Source organism: Dendropsophus ebraccatus, chromosome 1 (genome assembly GCF_027789765.1).
Source record: "Dendropsophus ebraccatus isolate aDenEbr1 chromosome 1, aDenEbr1.pat, whole genome shotgun sequence".
NCBI lineage: Eukaryota > Metazoa > Chordata > Amphibia > Anura > Hylidae > Dendropsophus > Dendropsophus ebraccatus.
Window position 1 is genome coordinate 131,325,543 of NC_091454.1, and position 27,927 is coordinate 131,353,469.

General features: G+C 46.1%; 2 protein-coding genes across 5 annotated transcripts in view; one reads left to right on the forward strand and one right to left on the reverse strand.

Annotated features, from left to right (window-relative positions):
* Positions 1 to 1,850, reverse strand: part of FBH1 (F-box DNA helicase 1) — a 57,988-nt gene extending 56,138 nt beyond the window's left edge. The window contains exon 1 of the mRNA XM_069978892.1: positions 1,626 to 1,850. Within this exon, the coding sequence (XP_069834993.1) occupies position 1,626 (1 nt within the window). The 5' untranslated portion in view covers positions 1,627 to 1,850. The remainder of the gene's footprint in view (positions 1 to 1,625) is intronic.
* Positions 1,831 to 26,494, forward strand: ANKRD16 (ankyrin repeat domain 16). 4 transcript variants are annotated; one of them, XM_069978922.1, is made up of 7 exons: positions 1,831 to 1,937; positions 3,863 to 4,083; positions 4,754 to 4,796; positions 17,947 to 18,055; positions 20,479 to 20,640; positions 23,524 to 23,602; positions 26,257 to 26,494. In XM_069978922.1, the coding sequence occupies exons 1-7, from the start codon at positions 1,846 to 1,848 to the stop codon at positions 26,427 to 26,429; spliced, it is 879 nt and encodes a 292-aa protein (XP_069835023.1). In that variant the 5' UTR covers positions 1,831 to 1,845; the 3' UTR covers positions 26,430 to 26,494. The 4 variants fall into 4 exon arrangements, with proteins under 4 accessions (XP_069835023.1, XP_069835005.1, XP_069835031.1 ...); XM_069978904.1 differs by lacking the exon at positions 1,831 to 1,937 and adding an exon at positions 1,946 to 2,551; XM_069978930.1 differs by lacking the exon at positions 1,831 to 1,937 and adding an exon at positions 1,954 to 1,972.
* The last annotated feature ends 1,433 nt before the right edge of the window (positions 26,495 to 27,927 follow it).

Below are 27,927 nucleotides of genomic sequence, written 5' to 3' on the forward strand. Positions count from 1 at the left end.
AGCAACTTAAAGTGACTCTGTACCCAAAATCTGTCCTCCCCAAACCACCTGTACCTTTGGATAGCTGCTTTTACTCCAATATGTGTCCTGGGGTCCATTCGGCAGGTGATGCGGTTATTGTCCTAAAGAACAACTTTTAAACTTGCAGCCCCTTGCCCAACGTCCGTGGCCTAGAGTATCTGTGCCATAACTTTGCACCACCCCTCCGTCCCTCCTCATCATTAGGAATGCCACTGGCAGGATTTTTCCTATTCCTCTGCAGTGAACATTGCACAGGTGTCTTAACGGTCCAGCCGTGCTTACACAGCTGATGACTAGGAGAATACCTGCCTGGAGCATTCCTAATGATGAGGAGGGTGGGGAGGAGGGAAAGAGAGGTTGTGCCAGCCTAATGCACAGACACTCTAGGTCAAGGCCGTTTGGCACGGGGCTGCAAGTTTAAAAGTTGTTTTTTAGGACAATAACTGCATCACCTGCCGAACGGACCCCAGGACAGATCTTGGAGCAAAGCTCCGGCCGTGCTGGTTACATCTAGACACATGGCATTTTTTCCATTTCCACCACCACCCTAAGTATACCAGTTGAAAAAGGTCATATGAGACCGAAACGTCCGTTATGGTATATGTTCTATGGATGAATTGTGATATAAAAATGCATGTGTTCAGTCACGGAGCCAACTTGTGTGTATACATATTGGAATAAAGTATGAAATAAGAAACAAGCAAGATTACTGTTTCTGGGTGTGCAAATAATATTATATAATATTAGATCCTGGAGCAAAAGCAGCTATTGAAAGGTACAAGCGGTTTGGGGGGGGGGGGGGGGGGGCAGATTGTGGGCACAGGGTCACTTTAAAAATTCAAGACAGGCCCTCCAGTGGTACCATAGAGGTAAAAATCAATTCTAATCAAGAAGGTAGGACTCCCACCTAGTAGCCTCTTGGCCATCACCCCACAGAGGGGGTACAATGACGGGGGGGGGGGGGGTTCTGCCGGCTGGGGTGTTCCTAAAGGATTGGGGCCCATCACAACAGTGGCTAGGAGTGCAGAGGAAAACTCTGATCATCATTGACAAAAGCGAATTGCTTCAAAAACCTAAGGGGGAGATTTATCAAAGGGTGTAAAATTTAGACTGGTGCAAACTGCCCACAGCAACCAATCACAGCTCAGCTTTAGGCAGTGCTGAAAGGAAAGAGGAGCTGTGATTGGTTGTTGTGGGCAGTTTGCACCAGTCTAAATTTTACACTCTTTGATAAATCTCCCCCTGAGTGTTTATTACAATAAAATAAAAGAACAGATAACGCTTTTAGGTTCTACCCTTTCCGGCTGCCTCTGGACCTGGAGAAGGGATAACACCCAAAACACATCCCGCACACTTATGTTTCTTGTATTACAATGAACACTTATGTTTTTGAAGCCATACACGCTTGTCAGTGTGGATTCCACTTGGAGGCGCCCCTCTCTGGTGATCTGACACTGACAGCACCTGAGCCATCACACATAATGGGAGAGCCCCTACTCTGCTGCTGGATAGCTACAACATACAAGTCACACAAGTTATCCCTCAGCAGCCAATCCCAATGGCCGGGATATACCACGTGACGGATTAGAAGCCAGAGCACGTACTGTTACTTATGGGAACAATCCATGCGCACGGTTCGGAGCAGGAGCCACACTTGCGTTACTGCGTCCCCTCCGCGCCCGGTCTCTCAGCCCACTAGGCGCCGGCTGTAGATCTCCATTAGTTCAAAGCTTTCTAGTCCTGACCACCTTCCCCCTTAGATTGTGTAAACGAAAGTAGCGCTAAGTACAGGAAGCAGGAAGACAACCACGCTCAGTATCAGCCATGGACGGGCAGAGCCAACAGCTGATTGGACAAGGCTCACAGCCACGCCTCCTTACAGGAGCCCACCGAGCCAAACATAATGTAACCCGGGGGTAGGCTTTTCCTGTAGCTCAGCCATAGTGGCGCGGTTGGTGTCCGGGCATCTGTTGTTGTTACTGTATCAGGCTGCAGAATAGGGCTGACCTGCCCGGGGGAGACTGTGGGCTCAGACAGATCTGTCTGGTACTTACCTGGGGCAACCCTTGGCAGTGCGCTAGGGGTTGCGGTAAGAAGTGTCGTTCACACGAGTGGTGGTGGGATCCTGCGTTTTCTCATGGCTCCACATCCTTCTTTATAAGGCCTGCCATTGCACCAGTGTCTAACTCACTATGCCCTGCGAAGAGCAGGAGAGACGGATTCAGAAACTGATACAGGAAGGTAAAATCCATCTCCTCCAGGAGGAGCTTCAGAGGGACAGCAGGCTGCTGGCTGATCTCAGGAGGAAACACTTTGGCAGGTCTGGGGACACTGTCTTGCACTATGCTGCCCGCCATGGCCACCTTCCTGTCCTCTCCTACCTGGTGGAGGTGGTCGGGATGGATGTGGCGGTCCGGAATAATGATTACAAGAGACCTCTCCATGAAGCGGCCTCCATGTCCCACCGAGACTGCCTGCTCTACTTACTAAGTAAGGGTGCGGAGGTAGACTGCCTGAAGAAGGCCGACTGGTAAGGCCCAGCTGCTGGCAACTCACCATCTGACTCCCTCACTCACCATTCAGATGGACTAGTCAGAAAATCAAAACTTCAGGATGGTAAACCAGTGCCGTGGCTAGGCATACCCCTACACCTAAGTCATCAATTAGTCTGAAAGGCAGATTAGGTCTACTTTGTCGTATTTAGGAGATCAGGTTACATGCTGCCCATACAAATCTATGGAGAGAGGAATGCGAGTAGCTGGAGAGACAGTTAGATAGACTACTTGATTCACGGAACTCACCCAGGGCTTGATTCACAGCTTAGACTGCTCAGTAGTGCTCCGTAATGTCCTCCAAGATTCCGCCTCCTATGGTATATGAATAGAAGTCATAGAAGAGCAGGGTCTCCTCTTTTGGATGTGTGCCGTGTACAGGAACCAGCCTATAGACATGGAGACAGCTACACAGCTCTGCTATCCTTCACAGCGACACTGGCAATGAGAAATATATACAGCATTACCCATATCCATAGTAGGTATATGTCATAATAGTGAACATGAGCTTTAGTAATTACATTCATGCTGAGCTAGTCAGCTGCCAACATGTACAGAGACAAGTAACTTCCAATGTTATTTGTGCACCTCTGAAGGGGTCTAAAGTCTATGGAGCCCACCATCTGGATCGTATAATGGCAGTTTGCATCACACTGACATGTCATGTGTTTTGATTGGTGGAGGTTTTACTTCTGAGACCCCCACTGATCAGGAGAATGATCCAAGTGCCTTTCACTCCCCTAGCTCATGGCGATATTTCCCCTAGGCCTCTCCATTATAAGTCTTTGGAGCTGCCTGGACGGAGGTGATTGACAGTGGGGAAGTGCAGCGTGCTGGTCCTCACTGATCGGTGGGGTCTCAACGGTGACAGTTATGTGACATGGCAAAAGTTTAAAATTCTGACAGATATGCTGTAAGAAATGTACTAAATGGGCCATTATTGCTCTTTGGATCCTACCACCATAGACTTTGGGAGCAGGCAAATAATCCCTAGCTTTAGACACAGGCTGAGAGCAGTATCAGATCTTTATTAGCTGATATCTTATTAGGGCAGATTTGGCTATTTGCGTGTCCCTTTTTAGAATAACTGTTCTCGGTCACGCTGTCACTTCACATCAATATAGAGGGGTGTTGGGAAATAATAATGCTGAGGACATAGTCGATAACTTAGAGTGGATTATTGAGTGGTGCAGCGCTGAGCTTACCTTGTCTTCTGCAGGGAAGGGTTATCCTTGTTTTTTTTTTCCACTGGTCAGTCGTCTCTATTCATGTAACATCTGTTTTTTTAGGACTCCCCTAATGATGGCTTGCACAAGAAAAAACATAGATGTCATCAAAGATCTCATTGAGCACAAGGCCGACCCCAAGTTGAAAAACAAGGATGGCTGGAACAGTTTTCATATTGCATCTAGAGAAGGTGACCCTACTGTCATCACCTATCTGCTGGATACCTTCCCTGACATCTGGAATACTGAAAGCAAGATAAAGAGGACACCTCTGCACACAGCAGGTAGTGCCACCAACCCTGACAGGCTTCCTCATTACAGTGGTGTATAAGTCATTCTAAAGTGCTGCAGTATGTCAGAGAAATCATATTTGTAACACTGTCCAGGAACTGGCCTCCGAAAAGCTGATTTTTCAACTTGTGCCCATGGGTTTACTTAAAGGGATTGGCCACTTTATAGTAAAATTGCTCAGTGTACAGTATTAGTAAGTGTACTCACTGTATATACTGACAGCAGCTCCCTGTGTACCTCATAGAGCTAATATCACATGCCCCTCCTCCAGGCTGTGCTGTCCTACTTTGTGGTGATTCTGTCAATAAGATGGCAGACATGAAGGAGCATGTGACCAAGTCCCACCTTCAGTGTCCTCCATACGAATATACAAGCTTAGTGGGGCGGGGCATGGTCACATGCTCCTCCATTTCGGCCATCTTAAGGATTGAATTACCACAGAGCAGGGCAGCCCAGCCTTGAGGAGGGGAGTCTGATATTAGCTCTATGAGGTACACAGGGAGCTGCCGTCAGTAAGTATAATGCGTACAGTTACTAATACTGTATACTGAACCATTTTACTATAAAGTGGCCAACCCCATTTAACCATTAGTTAAATGGGAAAGTTAGTTTATTACACACTACAATAAAATGTATAGCTTTTAACTCTTGTTCTTTTTTCAGCAATGAATGGATGTTTTGACGTAGTACAGATTCTTCTAGAAAGGTAACGTTTCTAGTTATATGTTGGATTATTAAGCCAAAACATATCTAATTCTCTAGAATTATAGAATGATATTTAACAGGCTAGGTGGATGTGTTCACTGTAATATTCTATGATTAAGCTGCTTTATCATAAATGTAGAGTTCTTTGGCATCACTTTATGATCAGTGAGGTCTGACCTCTGGGTATCCCCACTGTGCGAATGAATGGGACACAGAACAGTACTTTTTTTATTTTTTATTCCTCTCCACAGTTTTTTCCATACACAGATGTCTTTATTAGTCCCTTAGTCATTAGAATGGAGCTTGAGCATGCATGACCCATCCCAAGGAAAAGGATCAATTCTGATGATCAGTGGATGACCCCTCTGGTTAGACACTTACCACCAATCCTCCTCTGTTTCTGCTTTTTAGATTTGTGGTTTTTTTTTTTGTTTAAATAAAGAACTTCCAGGTCACAGGGGTCAGCGGTTACATCACAGCTCTGCAAACCAATAGCTCCACCCCTCCTCTCTGAATATAGCTCCACCCCCTCCTCTCTGAATATAGCTTCTCCTACTCTACCCATAGGCAGGAAATGTCTGTCTTACTACAAGTGTCTTTTGAGCAGCATGTGTCTCCCAATTATTTATATTATCAAATCAACTAGTTTTTATCTGTAGGACTACAAACCCCAAACACACATGTACATGTTAGGAGTTGTAATCCTGGATTACATCTACACTACACTAGCCATCCTACAGGTTGGTGGGGTCTCAATGAGGCAGGATTCTATTACAAGTTTACTTCAGCAAGAAATAGATAGAATGGTGACTGACATGAGGTAAAACAGCACCTCTCCTCTATATTACACACAGCAGCAGCCTCTCTCCTCTCCATATTACACACAGCAGTAGCCTCTCTCCTCTCCATATTAAACATAGCAGCAGCCTCTCTCCTCTCCATATTACACAGAGCAGCAGCCTCTCTCCTCTATATTACACACAGCAGCAGCCTCTCTCCTCTCCATATTACACACAGCAGCAGCCTCTCTCCTCTCCATATTACACACAGCAGCAGCCTCTCTCCTCTCCATATTACACACAGCAGTAGCCTCTCTCCTCTCCATATTACACACAGAGCAGCAGCCTCTCTCCTCTCCATATTACACAGAGCAGCAGCCTCTCTCCTCTATATTACACACAGCAGCAGCCTCTCTCCTCTCCATATTACACACAGCAGCAGCCTCTCTCCTCTCCATATTACACACAGCAGCAGCCTCTCTCCTCTCCATATTACACACAGCAGCAGCCTCTCTCCTCTATATTACACACAGCAGCAGCCTCTCTCCTCTCCATATTACACACAGCAGCAGCCTCTCTCCTCTATATTACACACAGCAGCAGCCTCTCTCCTCTCCATATTACACACAGCAGCAGCCTCTCTCCTCTCCATATTACACACAGCAGCAGCCTCTCTCCTCTCTATATTACACACAGCAGCAGCCTCTCTCCTCTCCATATTACACACAGCAGTAGCCTCTCTCCTCTATATTACACACAGCAGCAGCCTCTCTCCTATCCATATTACACACAGCAGCAGCCTCTCTCCTCTCCATATTACACACAGCAGCAGCCTCTCTCCTCTCCATATTACACACAGCAGCAGCCTCTCTCCTCTCTATATTACACACAGCAGCAGCCTCTCTCCTCTCCATATTACACACAGCAGCAGCCTCTCTCCTCTATATTACACACAGCAGCAGCCTCTCTCCTCTCTATATTACACACAGCAGCAGCCTCTCTCCTCTCCCTATTACACACAGCAGCAGCCTCTCTCCTCTCCATATTACACACAGCAGCAGCCTCTCTCCTCTCCATATTACACACAGCAGCAGCCTCTCTCCTCTCCATATTACACACAGCAGCAGCCTCTCTTCTCTCCATAATTACACACAGCAGCAGCCTCTCTCCTCTCCATATTACACACAGCAGCAGCCTCTCTCCTCTCCATATTACACACAGCAGCAGCCTCTCTCCTCTCCCTATTACACACAGCAGCAGCCTCTCTCCTCTCCATATTACACACAGCAGCAGCCTCTCTCCTCTCCATATTACACACAGCAGCAGCCTCTCTTCTCTCCATAATTACACACAGCAGCAGCCTCTCTCCTCTCCATATTACACACAGCAGCAGCCTCTCTCCTCTCCATATTACACACAGCAGCAGCCTCTCTCCTCTCCCTATTACACACAGCAGCAGCCTCTCTCCTCTCCCTATTACACACAGCAGCAGCCTCTCTCCTCTCCATATTACACACAGCAGCAGCCTCTCTCCTCTCCATATTACACACAGCAGCAGCCTCTTTCCTCTCCATATTACACACAGCAGCAGCCTCTCTCCTCTCCATATTACACACAGCAGCAGCCTCTCTCCTCTCCATATTACACACAGCAGCAGCCTCTCTCCTCTCCATATTACACACAGCAGCAGCCTCTCTCCTCTCCATATTACACACATCAGCAGCCTCTCTCCTCTCCATATTACACACAGCAGCAGCCTCTCCTCTCTCCATAATTACACACAGCAGTAGCCTCTCTCCTCTCCATATTACACACAGAGCAGCAGCCTCTCTCCTCTCCATATTACACACAGCAGCAGCCTCTCTACCCCCATATTACACACAGCAGCAGCCTCTCTCCTCTCCATATTACACACAGCAGCAGCCTCTCTCCTCTCCATATTACACACATCAGCAGCCTCTCTCCTCTCCATATTACACACAGCAGCAGCCTCTCTCGTCTCCATATTACACACAGCAGCAGCCTCTCTCCTATCCATATTACACACAGCAGCAGCCTCTCTCCTATCCATATTACACACAGCAGCAGCCTCTCTCCTCTCCATATTACACACAGCAGCAGCCTCTCTCCTCTCCATATTACACACAGCAGCAGCCTCTCTCCTCTCCATATTACACACAGCAGCAGCAGCCTCTCTTCTCTCCATATTACACACAGCAGTAGCCTCTCTCCTCTCCATATTACACACAGAGCAGCAGCCTCTCTCCTCTCCATATTACACACAGCAGCAGCCTCTCTCCTCTCCATATTACACACAGCAGCAGCCTCTCACCTCTCCATATTACACACAGCAGCCTCTCTCCTCTCCATATTACACACAGCAGCAGCAGCCTCTCTCCTCTCCATATTACACACAGCAGCCTCTCTCCTCTCCATATTACACACAGCAGCCTCTCTCCTCTCCATATTACACACAGAGCAGCAGCCTCTCTCCTCTCCATATTACACACAGCAGCAGCCTCTCTCCTCTCCATATTACACACAGCAGCCTCTCTCCTCTCCATATTACACACAGCAGCAGCCTCTCTCCTCTCTATATTACACACAGCAGCAGCCTCTCTCCTCTCCATATTACACACAGCAGCAGCCTCTTTCCTCTCCATATTACACACAGCAGCCTCTCTCCTCTTCATATTACACACAGCAGCAGCCTCTCTCCTCTTCATATTACACACAGCAGCAGCCTCTCTCCTCTCCATATTACACACAGCAGCCTCTCTCCTCTCCATATTACACACAGCAGCAGCCTCTTTCCTCTCCATATTACACACAGCAGCCTCTCTCCTCTCCCTATTACACACAGCAGCAGCCTCTCTCCTCTCCATATTACACACAGCAGCAGCCTCTCTCCTCTCCCTATTACACACAGCAGCAGCCTCTCTCTCCATATTACACACAGCAGCAGCAGCCTCTCTCCTCTCCATATTACACACAGCAGCCTCTCTCCTCTCCATATTACACACAGCAGCAGCCTCTCTCCTCTCCATATTACATACAGCAGCAGCCTCTCTCCTCTCCATATTACACACAGCAGCAGCCTCTCCTCTCCATATTACACACAGCAGCAGCCTCTCTCCTCTCCATATCACACAGCAGCCTCTCTCCTCTCCATATTACACACAGCAGCAGCCTCTCTACCCCCATTTTACACACAGCAGCAGCCTCTCTCCTCTCCATATTACACACAGCAGCAGCCTCTCTCCTCTCCATATGACACAGCAGCAGCCTCTCTCCTCTCCATATTACACACATCAGCAGCCTCTCTCCTATCCATATTACACACAGCAGCAGCCTCTCTCCTCTCCATATTACACACAGCAGCAGCCTCTCTCCTCTCCATATTACACACAGCAGCAGCCTCTCTCCTCTCCCTATTACACACAGCAGCAGCCTCTCTCCTCTCCCTATTACACACAGCAGCAGCCTCTCTCCTCTCCATATTACACACAGCAGCAGCCTCTCTCCTCTCCATATTACACACAGCAGCAGCCTCTTTCCTCTCCATATTACACACAGCAGCAGCCTCTCTCCTCTCCATATTACACACAGCAGCAGCCTCTCTCCTCTCCATATTACACACAGCAGCAGCCTCTCTCCTCTCCATATTACACACAGCAGCAGCCTCTCTCCTCTCCATATTACACACATCAGCAGCCTCTCTCCTCTCCATATTACACACAGCAGCAGCCTCTCCTCTCTCCATAATTACACACAGCAGTAGCCTCTCTCCTCTCCATATTACACACAGAGCAGCAGCCTCTCTCCTCTCCATATTACACACAGCAGCAGCCTCTCTACCCCCATATTACACACAGCAGCAGCCTCTCTCCTCTCCATATTACACACAGCAGCAGCCTCTCTCCTCTCCATATTACACACATCAGCAGCCTCTCTCCTCTCCATATTACACACAGCAGCAGCCTCTCTCGTCTCCATATTACACACAGCAGCAGCCTCTCTCCTATCCATATTACACACAGCAGCAGCCTCTCTCCTATCCATATTACACACAGCAGCAGCCTCTCTCCTCTCCATATTACACACTGCAGCAGCCTCTCTCCTCTCCATATTACACACAGCAGCAGCCTCTCTCCTCTCCATATTACACACAGCAGCAGCAGCCTCTCTTCTCTCCATATTACACACAGCAGTAGCCTCTCTCCTCTCCATATTACACACAGAGCAGCAGCCTCTCTCCTCTCCATATTACACACAGCAGCAGCCTCTCTCCTCTCCATATTACACACAGCAGCAGCCTCTCACCTCTCCATATTACACACAGCAGCCTCTCTCCTCTCCATATTACACACAGCAGCAGCAGCCTCTCTCCTCTCCATATTACACACAGCAGCCTCTCTCCTCTCCATATTACACACAGCAGCCTCTCTCCTCTCCATATTACACACAGAGCAGCAGCCTCTCTCCTCTCCATATTACACACAGCAGCAGCCTCTCTCCTCTCCATATTACACACAGCAGCCTCTCTCCTCTCCATATTACACACAGCAGCAGCCTCTCTCCTCTCTATATTACACACAGCAGCAGCCTCTCTCCTCTCCATATTACACACAGCAGCAGCCTCTTTCCTCTCCATATTACACACAGCAGCCTCTCTCCTCTTCATATTACACACAGCAGCAGCCTCTCTCCTCTTCATATTACACACAGCAGCAGCCTCTCTCCTCTCCATATTACACACAGCAGCCTCTCTCCTCTCCATATTACACACAGCAGCAGCCTCTTTCCTCTCCATATTACACACAGCAGCCTCTCTCCTCTCCCTATTACACACAGCAGCAGCCTCTCTCCTCTCCATATTACACACAGCAGCAGCCTCTCTCCTCTCCCTATTACACACAGCAGCAGCCTCTCTCTCCATATTACACACAGCAGCAGCAGCCTCTCTCCTCTCCATATTACACACAGCAGCCTCTCTCCTCTCCATATTACACACAGCAGCAGCCTCTCTCCTCTCCATATTACATACAGCAGCAGCCTCTCTCCTCTCCATATTACACACAGCAGCAGCCTCTCCTCTCCATATTACACACAGCAGCAGCCTCTCTCCTCTCCATATCACACAGCAGCCTCTCTCCTCTCCATATTACACACAGCAGCAGCCTCTCTACCCCCATTTTACACACAGCAGCAGCCTCTCTCCTCTCCATATTACACACAGCAGCAGCCTCTCTCCTCTCCATATGACACAGCAGCAGCCTCTCTCCTCTCCATATTACACACATCAGCAGCCTCTCTCCTATCCATATTACACACAGCAGCAGCCTCTCTCCTCTCCATATTACACACAGCAGCAGCCTCTTTCCTCTCCATATTACACACAGCAGCCTCTCTCCTCTTCATATTACACACAGCAGCAGCCTCTCTCCTCTTCATATTACACACAGCAGCAGCCTCTCTCCTCTCCATATTACACACAGCAGCCTCTCTCCTCTCCATATTACACACAGCAGCAGCCTCTTTCCTCTCCATATTACACACAGCAGCCTCTCTCCTCTCCCTATTACACACAGCAGCAGCCTCTCTCCTCTCCCTATTACACACAGCAGCAGCCTCTCTCTCCATATTACACACAGCAGCAGCCTCTCTCCTCTCCATATTACACACAGCAGCCTCTCTCCTCTCCATATTACACACAGCAGCAGCCTCTCTCCTCTCCATATTACATACAGCAGCAGCCTCTCTCCTCTCCATTTTACACACAGCAGCAGCCTCTCCTCTCCATATTACACACAGCAGCAGCCTCTCCATATCACACAGCAGCCTCTCTCCTCTCCATATTACACACAGCAGCAGCCTCTCCTCTCCATATTACACACAGCAGCAGCCTCTCCATATCACACAGCAGCCTCTCTCCTCTCCATATTACACACAGCAGCAGCCTCTCTCCTCTCCATATCACACAGCAGCAGCCTCTCTCCTCTCCATATTACACACATCAGCAGCCTCTCTCCTATCCATATTACACACAGCAGCAGCCTCTCTCCTCTCCATATTACACACAGCAGCAGCCTCTCTCTCCATATTACACACAGCAGCAGCCTCTCTCCTCTCCATATTACACACAGCAGCAGCCTCTCTCCTCTCCATATTACACACAGCAGCAGCCTCTCTCCTCTCCATATTACACACATCAGCAGCCTCTCTCCTCTCCATATTACACACATCAGCAGCCTCTCTCCTCTCCATATTACACACAGCAGCAGCCTCTCTCCTCTCCATATTACACACAGCAGCAGCCTCTCTCCTCTCCATATTACACACAGCAGCAGCCTCTCTCCTCTCCATATCACACACAGCAGCAGCCTCTCTCCTCTCCATATTACACACAGCAGCAGCCTCTCTCCTCTCCATATTACACATAGCAGCAGGCTCTCTCCTCTCCATATTACACACAGCAGCAGCCTCTCTCCTCTCCATATTACACACAGCAGCAGCCTCTCTCCTCTCCATATCACACACAGCAGCAGCTCTGCTCTAACACTGTACAATAGTAACAATATAGGGAAAGATTTATCAAAGCCTGCGCAGAGGAGCAGGGAAACAGTTGCCCATAGCAACCAATCAGATTGCTTTTTTTCAAGAGGCCTTCAAAATGAAACCTAGAATCTGACTGGCTCCTATGGGCAACTGCTTCCCTGTTCCTCTTCATCAGTTTTGATAAATCACCCCCATAGTTCCTTTATTTATATATCTCCAACCTATTCTGTAGTGCTGTACAGAGATTGTAGTCACTCATACTGGTCACTGTCCCCATTAGGGCTCACAATGTTCTGAAGAGTGTGATAAAATCCCTGCAAATGTTGGGGGACTTACATGCAGCTGTTATCCCAGGACCCCAACTCTACAAAGCAACTTGCTAACTTCTGTGCCCCCCCCAACATGGCTAACTTTTGTGTCCCCCACAATAAAGTCATGCTGCTCTTACTGCTGCAGTTTCTTTTGGGTAAATGTTAGGGGTGTGGCTAAAGAAATGTGGATGTATAACCCCGCCCACCTGATGACTCACTGTTCCCTCACTGTCAGGAACAGGAAATAGAAAGGGAACGTGATATCACAGGAAGTAAAGAAAACACACGCTCAAAATTAAAAAAATAGAAGTGTATGTAGAATATACAACACCCACAGCGGTCAGTCCTATGATAGTTTATTGAAAAAGCCTGGACAACCTATTTAAGCATTGTCTGCCTTAGGCCCCGTTCCCACTGAGCACAGGTAGCGAAAATCCGCGACGGAATTGTCCGCCGCGGAATGCCGTTAGCCTCCCGCTCATAATGGGAGTCTATGGGAGGCGCGCGCTCCTGCTCTGTACGCGCTGAAGAATGAACATGTTCATTCTTTAGCGCGTACAGAGCAGGAGTGCGCGCCTCCCATAGCCTCCCGCTCATAATGGAAGTCTAATGGCATTCTGCTGCGGACAATTCCGTCGCGGAATTCCGCTACCTTTGCTCAGTGGGAACGGGGCCTTATTGGAACTTAAAAGTAGTTGACATTCTTCTAACCTGCTATTAGTTTCCCTTTAAACGGCTAGTGTCTCCTAAATTTTCTTTTGCTAATTATTGTCAGATACAAAAAGGTTATTTTATTCAAATCTGTTTCTTTTGTCTGACTGTATTTTTTATTTTAACCTTTATACATTGTTATGGGGGCTGGCATCTTGCCTGAGCTGTTTTTAACAAAATTTTGTGACAGGCTCCAGTGATTTCCTAAGGATGTCAGACTCATCTCTTCTCATTTACATATTGAGTGTGCAGACCGCGAAGACATTAATAAAACAATGTCATTTTCTGATGACAAATTCCCTCTAAGTGCAGCACATGGGGTACATGTGCACTGCTTAAGTGGGTCAACTAGCAGGGCTAGTTTATGATGAGTCCTATGTTCTTGGAAGCCCAGCATAGTCATTCTAAGCAAATGTTTGTATAAAAAAGCAGGAGCATTTATCTGTGTTAGGGTTAGTGATGTCACGATACCAGAATTTTGAGTTCGATACCGATACTAACTTTTTTATTTCGATACTCAATACCAGTTCGATACTTAGTAAAGTATAAAAGAAAAAAAAAAAAATGGTAGAAATATAATACCCCTGCACTATTACAGTGATACCAATATTTGGCCTATTTTTATTTTATTGTGTTAAAAATAAAGTTAGTGATATCTGTCTAAGACAGCTCTGCTGCATCAGCTATCACTAAGACCGCTCTGCTGCATCAGCTATCACTAAGACAGCTCTGCTGCATCAGCTATCACTAAGACAGCTCTGCTGCATCAGCTATCACTAAGACAGCTCTGCTGCATCAGCTATCACTAAGACAGCTCTGCTGCATCAGCTATCACTAAGACAGCTCTGCTGCATCAGCTATCACTAAGACAGCTCTGCTGCATCAGCTATCACTAAGACAGCTCTGCTGCATCAGCTATCACTAAGACAGCTCTGCTGCATCAGCTATCACTAAGACAGCTCTGCTGCATCAGCTATCACTAAGACAGCTCTGCTGCATCAGCTATCACTAAGACAGCTCTGCTGCATCAGCTATCACTAAGACAGCTCTGCTGCATCAGCTATCACTAAGACAGCTCTGCTGCATCAGCTATCACTAAGACAGCTCTGCTGCATCAGCTATCACTAAGACAGCTCTGCTGCATCAGCTATCACTAAGACAGCTCTGCTGCATCAGCTATCACTAAGACAGCTCTGCTGCATCCGATATCACTAAGACAGCTCTGCTGCATCAGCTATCACTAAGACAGCTCTGCTACATCAGCTATCACTAAGACAGCTCTGCTACATCAGCTATCACTAAGACAGCTCTGCTACATCCGCTATCACTAAGACAGCTCTGCTACATCAGCTATCACTAAGACAGCTCTGCTACATCAGCTATCACTAAGACAGCTCTGCTACATCAGCTATCACTAAGACAGCTCTGCTACATCAGCTATCACTAAGACAGCTCTGCTACATCAGCTATCACTAAGACAGCTCTGCTACATCAGATAACACTAAGACAGCTCTGCTACATCCGATATCACTAAGACAGCTCTGCTACATCCGATATCACTAAGACAGCTCTGCTGCATCCGATATCACTAAGACAGCTCTGCTGCATCAGCTATCACTAAGACAGCTCTGCTGCATCAGCTATCACTAAGACAGCTCTGCTGCATCAGCTATCACTAAGACAGCTCTGCTACATCAGCTATCACTAAGACAGCTCTGCTACATCAGCTATCACTAAGACAGCTCTGCTACATCAGCTATCACTAAGACAGCTCTGCTACATCAGCTATCACTAAGACAGCTCTGCTACATCAGCTATCACTAAGACAGCTCTGCTACATCAGCTATCACTAAGACAGCTCTGCTACATCAGCTATCACTAAGACAGCTCTGCTACATCAGCTATCACTAAGACAGCTCTGCTACATCAGCTATCACTAAGACAGCTCTGCTACATCAGCTATCACTAAGACAGCTCTGCTACATCAGCTATCACTAAGACAGCTCTGCTACATCAGCTATCACTAAGACAGCTCTGCTACATCAGCTATCACTAAGACAGCTCTGCTACATCAGCTATCACTAAGACAGCTCTGCTACATCAGCTATCACTAAGACAGCTCTGCTACATCAGCTATCACTAAGACAGCTCTGCTACATCAGCTATCACTAAGACAGCTCTGCTACATCAGCTATCACTAAGACAGCTCTGCTACATCAGCTATCACTAAGACAGCTCTGCTACATCAGCTATCACTAAGACAGCTCTGCTACATCAGCTATCACTAAGACAGCTCTGCTACATCAGCTATCACTAAGACAGCTCTGCTACATCAGCTATCACTAAGACAGCTCTGCTACATCAGCTATCACTAAGACAGCTCTGCTACATCAGCTATCACTAAGACAGCTCTGCTACATCAGCTATCACTAAGACAGCTCTGCTACATCAGCTATCACTAAGACAGCTCTGCTACATCAGCTATCACTAAGACAGCTCTGCTACATCAGCTATCACTAAGACAGCTCTGCTACATCAGCTATCACTAAGACAGCTCTCCTGCACCACCCACCACTAAGACAGCTCTGCTGCACCACCCACCACTAAGACAGCTCTCCTGCATCAGCTATCACTAAGACAGCTCTGCTGCATCAGCTATCACTAAGACAGCTCTGCTACATCCGATATCACTAAGACAGCTCTGCTACATCAGCTATCACTAAGACAGCTCTGCTACATCAGCTATCACTAAGACAGCTCTGCTACATCAGCTATCACTAAGACAGCTCTCCTGCACCACCCACCACTAAGATAGCTCTGCTGCACCAGTTACCAAGATTGCGGAGGAAGAGAAGAGGAGGTTACACAGGATCCCACACACTACAGCCGATCTTATCTGCTCCTCTCAGCCCCGGCCACCTCCCCCACCTGCCAGCCGACTGGATCCTCACATGTGCTGCACTTCCCCCGGATCTCACAGACCCCCGCTCTCCCTCTTCATCCTCCCCACCTCCAGCCTTCTCCGTCCTCCTCTCTCCGTGACCTCCCGCTCTCTTCTGTGCAGCTCCGGCTCCTCTCCCGGACATCCCGCTCTCCCTCTCCTCCGTCCTCTCTCCCGGACCTCCCGCTCTCCCTCCAGCCTTCTCCTCCGTCCTCCTCTCCCGCTCTCCCTCTCCAGCCGCTCTCCGTGCAGCTCCGGCTCCTCCGCATAAATCATCTCTCTGATAACAGAGTCTGGCGGAGCCGGACTCTGTTATCAGAGAGACACCAGCAGCGGGGGGGTCTGTTACACACAGTAGCCGACCCCCGCTGTATATGGAGCGGGCTCAGGAGGAGTCAGATGCCGCTGTCAGTGCGACAGCGGCATCTATATACTTAAATAGCCGGCACTAGCAATAGCTAAGTGCCGGCTATTTGAAATTGGCGCCAATGGGAGCGGAGGGAGGGAGAGAAGAGGAGGAGACTGCAGGGGGCAGGGGGAGGCACATAGAGAACACGGCCGGCGCTCAGCTAGCCGCCCACCGTGTTCTCTGCTTAACTTAAAGTTTCGATACCAGGAAATCCTGGTATCGAACGGTTTTTTTGCCCGAAATATCGATAGTAGTATCGATATTTCGGTGCATCGTGCATCCCTAGTTAGGGTATGTGCACACTGAGCAATTCTCGAGGAATTGTAGCTGAAAGATTTCTGCTTGAAATTCCTCACCTATTCTGCTCTGGAAGAATAGGAGCTGAATTTGAGCGGAAATCAAGCGGATTTCAAGCGGAATTTCAAGTCCCATTGACTTCTATGGCATTCCGCCAGCGGAATCCGCCTAAATAATTGACATGTCAATTCTTTGGGCGGAAACGCAGATTCCGCACAGAATTCCGGATGGAAATTTACTCTGTGTGCACGGGCAGTCCGAAATCCCATTGTTCTCTATGGAAAGGAGCAATGTTGCATTTACACGGGCGGAATTCTGCGCGGATTCTGCCCGCTTTTTATGGTGGAATTCGGGCGGAATTCTGCTAGAATTGCTCAGTGTTCACATATCCTAAGGGTGGGTTCACACTGAGGAATTCTTGCGGATTTTCAGGCGGATTCTGCGTCAAAATGCGCACAGAATTCCGCCCGTAAAGAATGAACATTATGAATGTACATTGGCTTTAATGGGCTTTCCGCTTATTTGTTCACACAGCAGAATTTCCGCGCTGAAAATTCCGCCGCGGATCCGCTTTCTGCCTGAAGAATTGACATTTCTTGTCAATTCTTTGGGTGGATTCCGCTAGAGGAATCCTATAGGAGTCAATGAGGCTTTAATTCTGCTTGAAATTCTGCTCGAATTCCGCTTACATTCCGCTCAAATTTTGCTCCTATTCTGCCAGAGCTAAATAGGCGAGGAATTTCAAGCAGAAAACTTTCCTCTACAATTCCTCGAGAATTCCTCAGTGTGAACCCACCCTTAGGGCGGGTTCACACTACGGAATTCTCACGGACAATGTCCGCGGAATTCCGTCAGCTGTCCGCCCGCACGGGCATGCGCTTTTCCGCCGGCTCCATAGACACCATTCTATGGGCCGGCGTATTCCGCAATCCGCTAAAAGAAATGACATGACACTTCTTTCAGCGCATAGCGGAATACGCCGGCCCATAGAATGGTGTCTATGGGGCCGGTGGAAAGGAGCCCAGATGTGTCAGCGGACAGCTGACGGAATAACGCGGACATTGTCCGCGAGAATTCCGTAGTGTGAACCCGCCCCTATAGTGTAGAACTTATTTGTACATAAAATAAAATAATTTTTTTTCGAGGTGTAACTATGATCCAGATTGTAAGGACAGCTGTGGAGTAACTCCTTTCATGGATGCAGTGCAGAATGGACACGTCCAAATTGCTGAATTACTTATAGAAAAGAAAAAGGTATGTAACTGAGCACATGGTTAGTTTCCCATGTTAGAAATATACAGTTAGAAACAAGAAATAAGTACTCAAGATAGGATGTCTTTCTTCATTTACATATTTAATTCTGATAATATGTTTGTGTATGACAAAATAATCTATGTAGATTCAAAATTAGTATTCTTCTATATAGAGCAGCAGTGAGTCACAAGGGTGGAGCAGAAAACTAGTCATCTGGCCGCTGTCATCCACCCACCCTGTGTACAATGTCTCTTAAGCATGTTCAAGGACTTCTGTGTGCCTCATTTAGATGACTATGAAGTTCACAAGAGTGTGAGACCTGCTTTTTTAGCAGTCATAGGAATATAGGTGAAGTAGATACATTTTTGCTGGGACCAGCGGCGGGTCCCGCATCGCGGCGCTCAGGTGCCTGGTTCCCGGCCGCTTGCGGGTGTCTGACGCGGGCCCCAGACGTGACGTCTTAGGTCCGCTCAGCCACTCAGTGAAGAAGGCTGGATCCGTTTCAAGTCCGCTCAGATCCCGCCTCTGTCACTGAGTGGCTGACGTTTTGTATCGAACGGGCACCGGGCATATAAAAAGGAAAAATATGATAAACGTAATTCTACATGTTTAGTGTTATACTGATGCATTGTGTGTAGTGTCCCTGCAGCCGCCTTTCAATTTTTTTGTTCAAACTCCAGAATATCCCCTTAAGTAATTAAAAATGAGGTACGCTTTAACGCTTCTGTCTCTGATTTTCGACGGTAACAGACAGCCTGGTACCGTCTAGGATAGATATATGTTTATCCCAGGTTTACATTCAGTTACGTAGATTTACCAACCGCATCTGCTGCAAATTTGTTCCAAGCATCTACTACTCTTTCAGTAAAGTAATATTTTCTCTGATGTTCTTCTGATCTTTCCCCCAACTAACCTTAGATTGTGCCCCTTGTTCCTGTGTTGTTTTTTTATTATAAAGCACTTCCTTATTTTGTCATTCAACATATTTAAAGGGAAACATCTAACCCGCTGAAATGTCCCTATAACACACAGGATGTTGAGGATGGGGGGGGAGTTTCTTACCTTCACCCTCTACTGTATTTGAGATACTAGCAGTTTAATATCCTAAAGGCACTATGGTGTACTGGGGTGTACATGGCTACCATCCTCCCTGCACAGATCTGCCCTGGTGGGCCTGTCTTTCCTAATGGCTATTGGGGTGGCGCTCTGCTAATATTAGTTAGGAGGGGCTGGCCGGCTGGGGCTGATCGGTACATGGAGAGTGGTAGCCACGTCCCCTGTACACCTTATTAGGATATTAAATAAACTGCTTATATCCTGAAAACGGCGCAGGGGATAAAGATAAGAAACCTTAGCGCCCTGTGCCCTATAGGGATATATCAGCAAGTTACATGCTTCTAAGGATGGGACTATTGCCCTCAATGCACTTCTCATGAATACTAATTTGGTGTTCTGCAGTGATGAGTGCCAGAGTGATGTCACTGCAGAGTGCTGCATTAGTTTTGCAGAGTGCTGTATTAGTTTTTGTGGGGAGGTAAGGTGGATCTCCCCAGTGCACCATATGTCTAAATTGCATATTGATGTGAAGATTTAGTGAAAACTGTTCTGAGGGTGAAGGTTAGAAACCATTTTTGTAGCCCGTCTTTTTGTAGGTGAGGTCTCCAGAACTGGACACAGTATTCCAGATCTGGTCTCACAAGAGCTTAATACAGCTGGATCACTATCTGGAGGCAAGGCTGTGCCTGGCTTTACTGTGATTGTGAAAGCCTCCTTCTAAAAAAAACTAGCTGTTCAAATTGTCAGCGACCGCCTTATCTCCAATAATAAAGAAAAAAATTAAAGTTTCCTTAGCAAGTAATTTCTTTTAATTTGGCAGTTCCCCTTGTCAATAGCATGTGTGATAAACACTGACTGATGGGGTCTGGCCACAAGAGCCCTCAAACGTTCTGAGAACAAGCTGGTTTTAGTTGCAACTAGAGATGAGCAAATTTACTTCTGCCATTTTCCCAGGACTGGATCTAGCTTTTCCAGGCACCTGGAGTGAAGAGGCACAGAGTTCAAAGGCAGCCGGCTGATAAGCAGACTGCAGAGCTTACCAAGCGCTTTGCTTCATTAATACTGTAAATTTGCTTATGTCCAGATGCAGGTATCCATTGAAAAGGTCTTTTCTTACAACTCCTTTTTCAATAATAAGTGACACATTACATTTTGCAGGAACTTTTGTGTCCTCTTCAACAAAAAGGTGTGCTGAGGATACTGTGTGGTACAGAGGTTTTCTGTGTGGTATAGATCTAGATTCTCCAACTGCTATCTATACTAATTCTGCAAGTATGGTATAATGGACATGCATGTTTGCCTTTTGTAATGAATATAACATTACTGTCATGTTGGAAGCACTACATCTGTCTACATTTCCCTCTTAGGTCTGTTATACAGCTGTGGATATAATGGGAGCCCAGGCGCTGCATCAAGCTGCGGTTACAGGACAAGACAAATCTCTTCAGTACCTGGTGACCCATCTTGGTGTCAATGTGAATGAAAGAGCAACGTCTATGCAGCTGAGCCCTCTACACTATGCTGCCAAGGTCAGAGGTCCAACCTTACATACAGTTCGCAATATGTAAAGGGTCTGTCCTCTCTAGTCAGCTGCCTTCTATATGAACATCATAAAGGGGCTTCTCCTCAGCAGTGGGCAGCTGAGCACTGTGCCTCTTTGTTTATGATCTGCCCAGTGACAAGAGCGGTGTATACTGTAGGTTGACAGAGCAATGATCAGAACAGCTGAGCACTGTGCCTCTTTGTTTATGATAGGGACTGTGCAGCTCTGTGTGGTAAGTGGTGGGAGCGGTGTATAGACTGACAGAAAGCCCAATGATTAAAACTTCTGTTGCTATGACCTGTCAGATTTTTTTTTTTTAACCCTTTGAGGACCAGGCCCAAAATGACCCAGTGGACCGCGCAAATTTTGATCTTAGTGTTTTCGGTTTTCCCTCCCCCCTTTCTAAGAGCTCTAGCACTCTCAGTTTTCTATCTACAAGCCATGTAAGTGCTTGTTTTTTAGAGGAATAGTTGTACTTTGTAATGGCGTCATTCATTTTACCATAACATGTATGATGGAATTCCAAATATATTATTTATGAAGATATAAATAGGTGAAATCGAAAAAAAGAATGCAATATGGTAACGTTTGGGGGGTTCCTGTGTCTACGTAATACACTATATGGTAACAGCGACATGATACTATTACTCTATAGGTCAGTCCGAACACAACCATATGCAGGTTACACAGATTCTCTAATGTTATATATGAATTTTTTTTATGAAATCCTTTTTTTTTGCAATTAAATATTAATAAAATGGGCCTATTGTGACGCTTATAACGGTTTTATTTTTTCACCTACGGGGCTGTATGGGGTGTTATTTTTTCCGCCATGATCTCTAGTTTTTATTAATACCATATTTGTGAAGATCGGACGTTTTGATGACTTTTTATAGATTTTTTTTTTAATATATAATGTAACATAAAATCGGTAATCCGTGCACTTTTTTCCCTCTTTTCGTGTACGCCGTTCACCGATCACAATGGCGCTTGTTATATTTTAATAGATCGGACAATTACGCACGCTACGGTATATTATATGTTTATCTATTTATTTATTTTATATGTTTTATTTATATAATAGGAAATGGGGGTGATTTCAACTTTTATTGGGGGAGGGGCTTCGGGGTAGTCTAATAGTCTTTTGAACTTTTTTTTTTTTTTTTACACATTTGAAGTCCCTTTGGGGGACTTTTACATACACTAGTTTGATTTCTACACTGATGAATGCTATGCCATAGGCATAGCATTGATCAGTGCTATCGGCGATCTGCTCATTGAGCCTGCCTGTGCAGGCTCAGTGTAGCAGATCGCCGATCGGACCGCACGGAGGCAGGTGAGAGACCTCCGGCGGTCCGTTTCAACGATCGGGACCCCCGCAGTCACACTGCGGGGGCCCCGATCGGTAAGTGACGGGGCACGGCGTTTAAGGGGTTAATGACACGCGGCAGCGCGATCGCTGCAGCGTGTCATTACCGGTGAGGTCCCGGCTGCTCACTGCAGCTGACCCCCACCTCCTATGAAGCGTGCTCTGCTCCGGAGCGCGCTTCATAGCGGGAGAAACACCCAGGACGTAGAGTCGTCTGGGGACAGACTTCCATGACGTAACCCTACGTCCAGGGTCGTCTAGGCGTTAAAGAGGTACTCCAACCCTTTATTTTTTTTCTAAATATTGCTGCCCATATATACAAAATAATAAACTTTTTTTTTTTTTTTCACCTCACCATACAGCCCTGGGATCCTCCTGTAGCATCTTTTGGTCCCCTGCTGAATGCTGCCATAACCTTTTTCAAGACAAACTCATCTCGCCAGTGACAACCTGCACAGCCAATCGCAGGCTGCGGCACTGTCTCATCTCAGTCAGTGATTGGCTGGGCAGTCGCTTATAAGTGGCAGTGTTTAATAGGGGACCCAAGACACTGCAGGGGGAGCATGGTGAGGTAAGAATAGCATGTTTTCTATGTTCTATATAAGGGTAGTAATATATATAAAAAAATTAAAGGGCTGGAGTACTCTTTTAAAGATACAGGTACTCCTTAATAAGTTAGTCACTAAGGGTCCTATTACACGGAGCGATATTTAACGACTAACGCTAAACGATCGCAAACGAGATTGTTTATCGTTAACCTAAAATCGTTTGCCATATTACACAGAACGATGGTCGTTAGTTACGATCATTACTATGATCGTTATTGCGATTGTTACTACGATCGTTTACTCCTTCTGATCCCAGGAAAATAATGAACAATGTGCAATTACACTGAACGATTAGTGAACAAATGCGAAACTTGAGCGAACGAATGTGGAATTACAACGAACGATTAGCTTTAATTTTAGGTTCAGATCTAAATCAATGATCGACATACAAACGTTTTTTTTATTGTTGCCTGCAATTGCACAGAACGATTATCATTTAAATTCGAACTATTTTTCACACGATAATCGTCGCGTGTAATAGGGCCCTAAGACTCTATGATCATTTCTATGCAGAATACCATGTTTTAGTTATCGTTCATATGCATTGCTGCACATGTATTTTCTTTTTTGGTGGCTGAGGGTAGAGCTAAACTCTGTGGCAGCTGCATTTCGATAAAACCACACGATTTTGCAAGGATTTATCGCGTGGTCATTTGCCACTGAATGCATATGTAGCTTTGTTCCTATGTGGCTGCATAAACGAGTGGGTCTACCCTATACCTGTGATCTCACTGATCTCTAGAAATGAGAACATGTGCACTAATAGTACAATCTTCTATAGCCTGAACTGATAGACTAATTGATATAGTATTGGTAGACATAATTTTATCATGTGGCTGGATTGTTAGGAATTATCAATGGCTGCCTCACCGTATTGTTTATGTTAATGCAGGAAGGACATATCAGCTCCTTGTCAACCCTGTTATCCCTTGGTGCTGATCTAAACAGCCAGGATTCAAAAGGAAGATCTGGTAAGATTGCACTGACTTTTTCCCATCCAGTGTTGAGCCCATCAAATAGGAGATGTTAAAGGAGAAGTCCTGAGAAATAAGAAAAAGCAGAAAGACAGGGGGGTGCGGGAACATAATAAACAAAGTCCAAGCAATAGAGATAGACGGCAACCACCGCTCAATGTGACACAGGGGGCGAGTACTTGCAAATATCCACTGGTGTGGTTCCACACGAACTAGGTAGGTGGTGCACAGTCCCAAAGTAAAAAGAAGGCTGCACTCACCAATGAGTGCAGCCCTCTTTTTACTAATGTGCAAGACATAATAAAAAAAAGTATACTTACCTATCCACTTGCCACAAAGTGCGGCTTCTGGGTCCTGTTGACAGCCGCCAGCCTCCTTCAGCTCTTCATTTGCAAAGTCACGTACCCATCTGAGCGATTGCCTTCCCTGCCAGTTGGTGACTGGGACAGGACACCACCCTACTTAAAGAGGTTGTCCAGTGAAAATCTTTTTTTTTTTTTCAAATCAACTGGTGTCAGAAAGCTATAAAGATTTGTAATTTACATCTATTAAAAAATCTCAAGTCTTACCATACTTATCAGCTGCTGTATGTCCTGCAGGAAATGTTGTTTTATTTTCAGTCTAACATGGCACTCTCTGATAACATCTCTGGCCGAGACAGGAACTGTCCAGAGCAGGAGAGGTTTTCTATGGGGATTCATACAATACGGAGACACAGTTCCTGTCTCGACCAGAGATGTCAGCAGAGAGCACTGTGTCAGACTAAAAATAAAACAACATTTCCTGCAGGACAAATAGTAGCTGATAAGTATGGGAAGACTTTAGATTTGATTTTTTTAATAGAAGTAAATTACAAATCTATATATCTTTCTGATATCAGTTGAATTGAAAGAAAAAGTTTTTGGCTGGATAACCCCTTTAATGACTGGCTCAATCAATGAAGTTAATTAAAAGTGTTTAGATTTAAAGGAGACGTCCAGTGAAAATGATGTGGGAACATAATAATGTATACTTACCATGCCCGCACACTGCATCACCGCTCCCCGACCCTCTCTTGCCAACTTGATCTTCTGCACTGTCACAACCAGACTGAGGAATGCCCCCCTCAGCCTGTCAGTGACTGGGGCAGGACATTGCTACAGTCATGGACAGGCTGATCAGGCCCTTCCCGCCAGGTTGTGAGGACACTGGAATGTAGGAGAAACTGGAGCCCAACGGCAGTCAAAGAGCCTGTGAAGCAGCCCACTGCCTGCAGCATAGGTTTGATTTTGGTCTGGCTTCTCCTTTAAGTATAATTAAAAGAGTGACTGCAACTAAGTGCAGATTTACTAATACTTTGTTGAATATTGTTTCATGTGTTTAATGAATAATGTTTCATGTCTCTGAGGCACACATCTGTTGACAATACCTGACAGTCGGCTGCCCATGTACGAAAATCGGATGCCAATGAATCGGTACATGCCCCAGTCAATTTAGTGACCTGAATGTGGTCAGTAAGTGACTATGTTAAAGTTATTTTCCGCGCTTATACAAATTTTGACCCGGACTGAGAAGTACTGCAAACTGTGCTTGTTAATCTGAGCCAAAACTTGTATATGCTTTGGAAAATGGCCTGAGCATAGTCTGTACTTGACCTCTGCCTGATATACTGCCCTAGATGTACTCTGTTTGGTAAACTGAGGGCGTTCCTTGGCCCCTCAGTGTACCGTCCCGCCTGCCCACCACATTCCTATGTCCTTTCCAACTCATGCATAGGAGAGAGACATGGCTACTTACTCCCCCCCCCAACAAACCATGCAATCAACTAATGAATGAGCATGTAACAAGCTTTTACCACCTATTACATGGCTTACTTGCCAAAGACAGACTTTTGGTGCAGTTTTGCAAGAAAGCCATGCTCCTTTCTTGCTAAGCAAAACCCCTTGTTGAGTGGTGGAAAAGTGTCTAAAATTTATAATAAACGTGGTGCAAGCCATGTACACCAGTTTTTTGAGGGGGGTTCTGTTGTGAACAAATAGATGAAAGGAATCCACAGCTCCAGTGGGGTAAAACAATCCTTTGCCATGATTATGAGGGTTTCCCTGAAACGTGTCGGCTTGATTTTAATGTCATTTTGAAGATTTTATATGCCGCAATAAAGTTTGGATTGTTAACTTCACTTCATCTTAAGTTCAGTACCACGTGCTCCACACAGGGAATCATCGTCCAGCCTGGGGCAGCCTACATGGGTGAGCTGACAAGCTATATTTGACTGGGTTTCTGTTGTACGTACAACTGAGAACAGTAACCACTTACAGCTTCTCCAGAGACAACAGCAATTTGTTTAATACTAGAGATAAGCGAACCTGGAGCATGCTCGAGTCCATCCGAACCCGAACTTTCGGCATTTGATTAGCAGCGGTGGCTGCTGAAGTTGGATAAAGCCCTAAGGCTATGTGGAAAACATGGATATAGTCATTGGCTGTATCCATGTTTTCCAGACAACCTTAGAGCTTTATCCAACTTCAGCAGCCACCGCTAATCAAATGCCGATTGTTCGGGTTCGGATGGACTCGAACCTGAACCCGGTTCGCTCATTTTTATTTAATACCATTTTAGGAAATCTTAGTTTTGTTATTTATTTAGAGGAAAATACATGTTTTTCCCTGTAGCTCTTCACATGGCATGTTCTGGCCAGCATGCAGCCTGTGTTGACTTTCTCTTGAAATCTGGGCTCAAAGACACAGCGGATTGCAATGGGACATTTGCGGAACAGCTTTCCAAAAAGGATGAAGTTAAGAAAGTTTTCGCACTTTTTCAAGAGCAAGATAAGAAGAAAACGTGATAACCTATATTGGCTGTAAATAGATAAATATATTCTTTTAAGAATAAATGCAATCTTGACCACCATTTAGTAGTTTATATATGGATTTATGAAAAGGCATGTAAAGTTGTAAATATATTACAGTACTTTTCTGCAGTAGATTCTGAGCGATAGCCTGTATTAAAGGGGTAGTGCGGCGGTAAACAATTATTCACAGAATAACACACATTACAAAGTTATACAACTTTGTAATGTATGTTATGTCTGTGAATGGCCCCCTTCCCCGTGTCTCACCACCCCCACCCGTGTACCCGGAAGTGTGGTGCGCTATACATACCTGTCACGTGCCAACTCGTCTCTGATCTTCAGTCAGCGATGTCGTCTTCGGCCGAATCCCTCCGTCCGTCCTGAGTGCCGGCCGCCCTCTGCCGCGTCATCGGCTGCTCAGCCGCGATTGGCTGAGCATAACTGTGCTCAGCCAATCGCGGCTGAGCATCTGATGACGCTGAAGAGGGCGGCCGGCACTCAGGACGCTCGGAGGAATTCGGCCCGGCCGTCCGAAGATGGCATCGCTGACTGAAGATGGGAGACGAGTCGGCACGGGAAAGATATGTATAGCGCACCGCACTTCCGGGTACACGGGTGGGGGGGGGTGGGACACGGGGAAGGGGGCCATTCACAGACATTAACATACATTACAAAGTTATATAACTTTGTGATGTGTGTTACTCTGTGAATAATTGTTTACCGCCGCACTACCCCTTTAAAGTTCAAAGTCATATTCACCTGTCAGCAGCCCTCAGAGCTAAAATCACATGCACAGGACTTGTTCTGGTGATTCTGGTTTCAGGAATGTGTCGTCTACAGCCTCTGGACAGAGATATAATATTGGAAAACCTAAGTTTATCCACTAAGCCAGCAGAATTGTGAATACAGCAGTGGAATTTATTACAGTCTTAAAGTTATAACTTTCTAAATGAACAGTAGATGTGAAATAAAGCAAGTTTGCAATATACATTTATTATTTTTTTGTTGTTATCCTGCTGTAAAACAAAGCTGTACTTACCAGAAATCCAGGTCCAGTCTCCTGAAGGCAGATTTTCTGACTTGTGCTGGTTGAAAAAAAAACAGACTAAACACAGGAATTCCCACCAGTACAAAGAGTCACGGCTCAATGTGTCCATCAGTCACATGACTGCCTTCTCTCTGTGAGCGCTCAGATGGCATAAGATACACAGGACTTCCTGTTTTCTGACAGTTTTCTGTGTTTTTTTTAGAAAGAAACAGTCAGAAAACAGGAAGTGCCGTGTTTTCCATGATAACTATGAATGTAAATTGCACTTGCTTTATATCACATCTACAGTTTTTTTTAGATTTTGAAAGTTAAACAACAGTGACACTTTAAAGTGTCACTGTCGTGAAATTTCTTTTTGCAGAAATCAATAGTCCAGGCGATTTTAAGAAACTTTGTCATTGCCGAAAAATGCATTTTTATCATGAAAAAGCAGTTTGAAGCTCT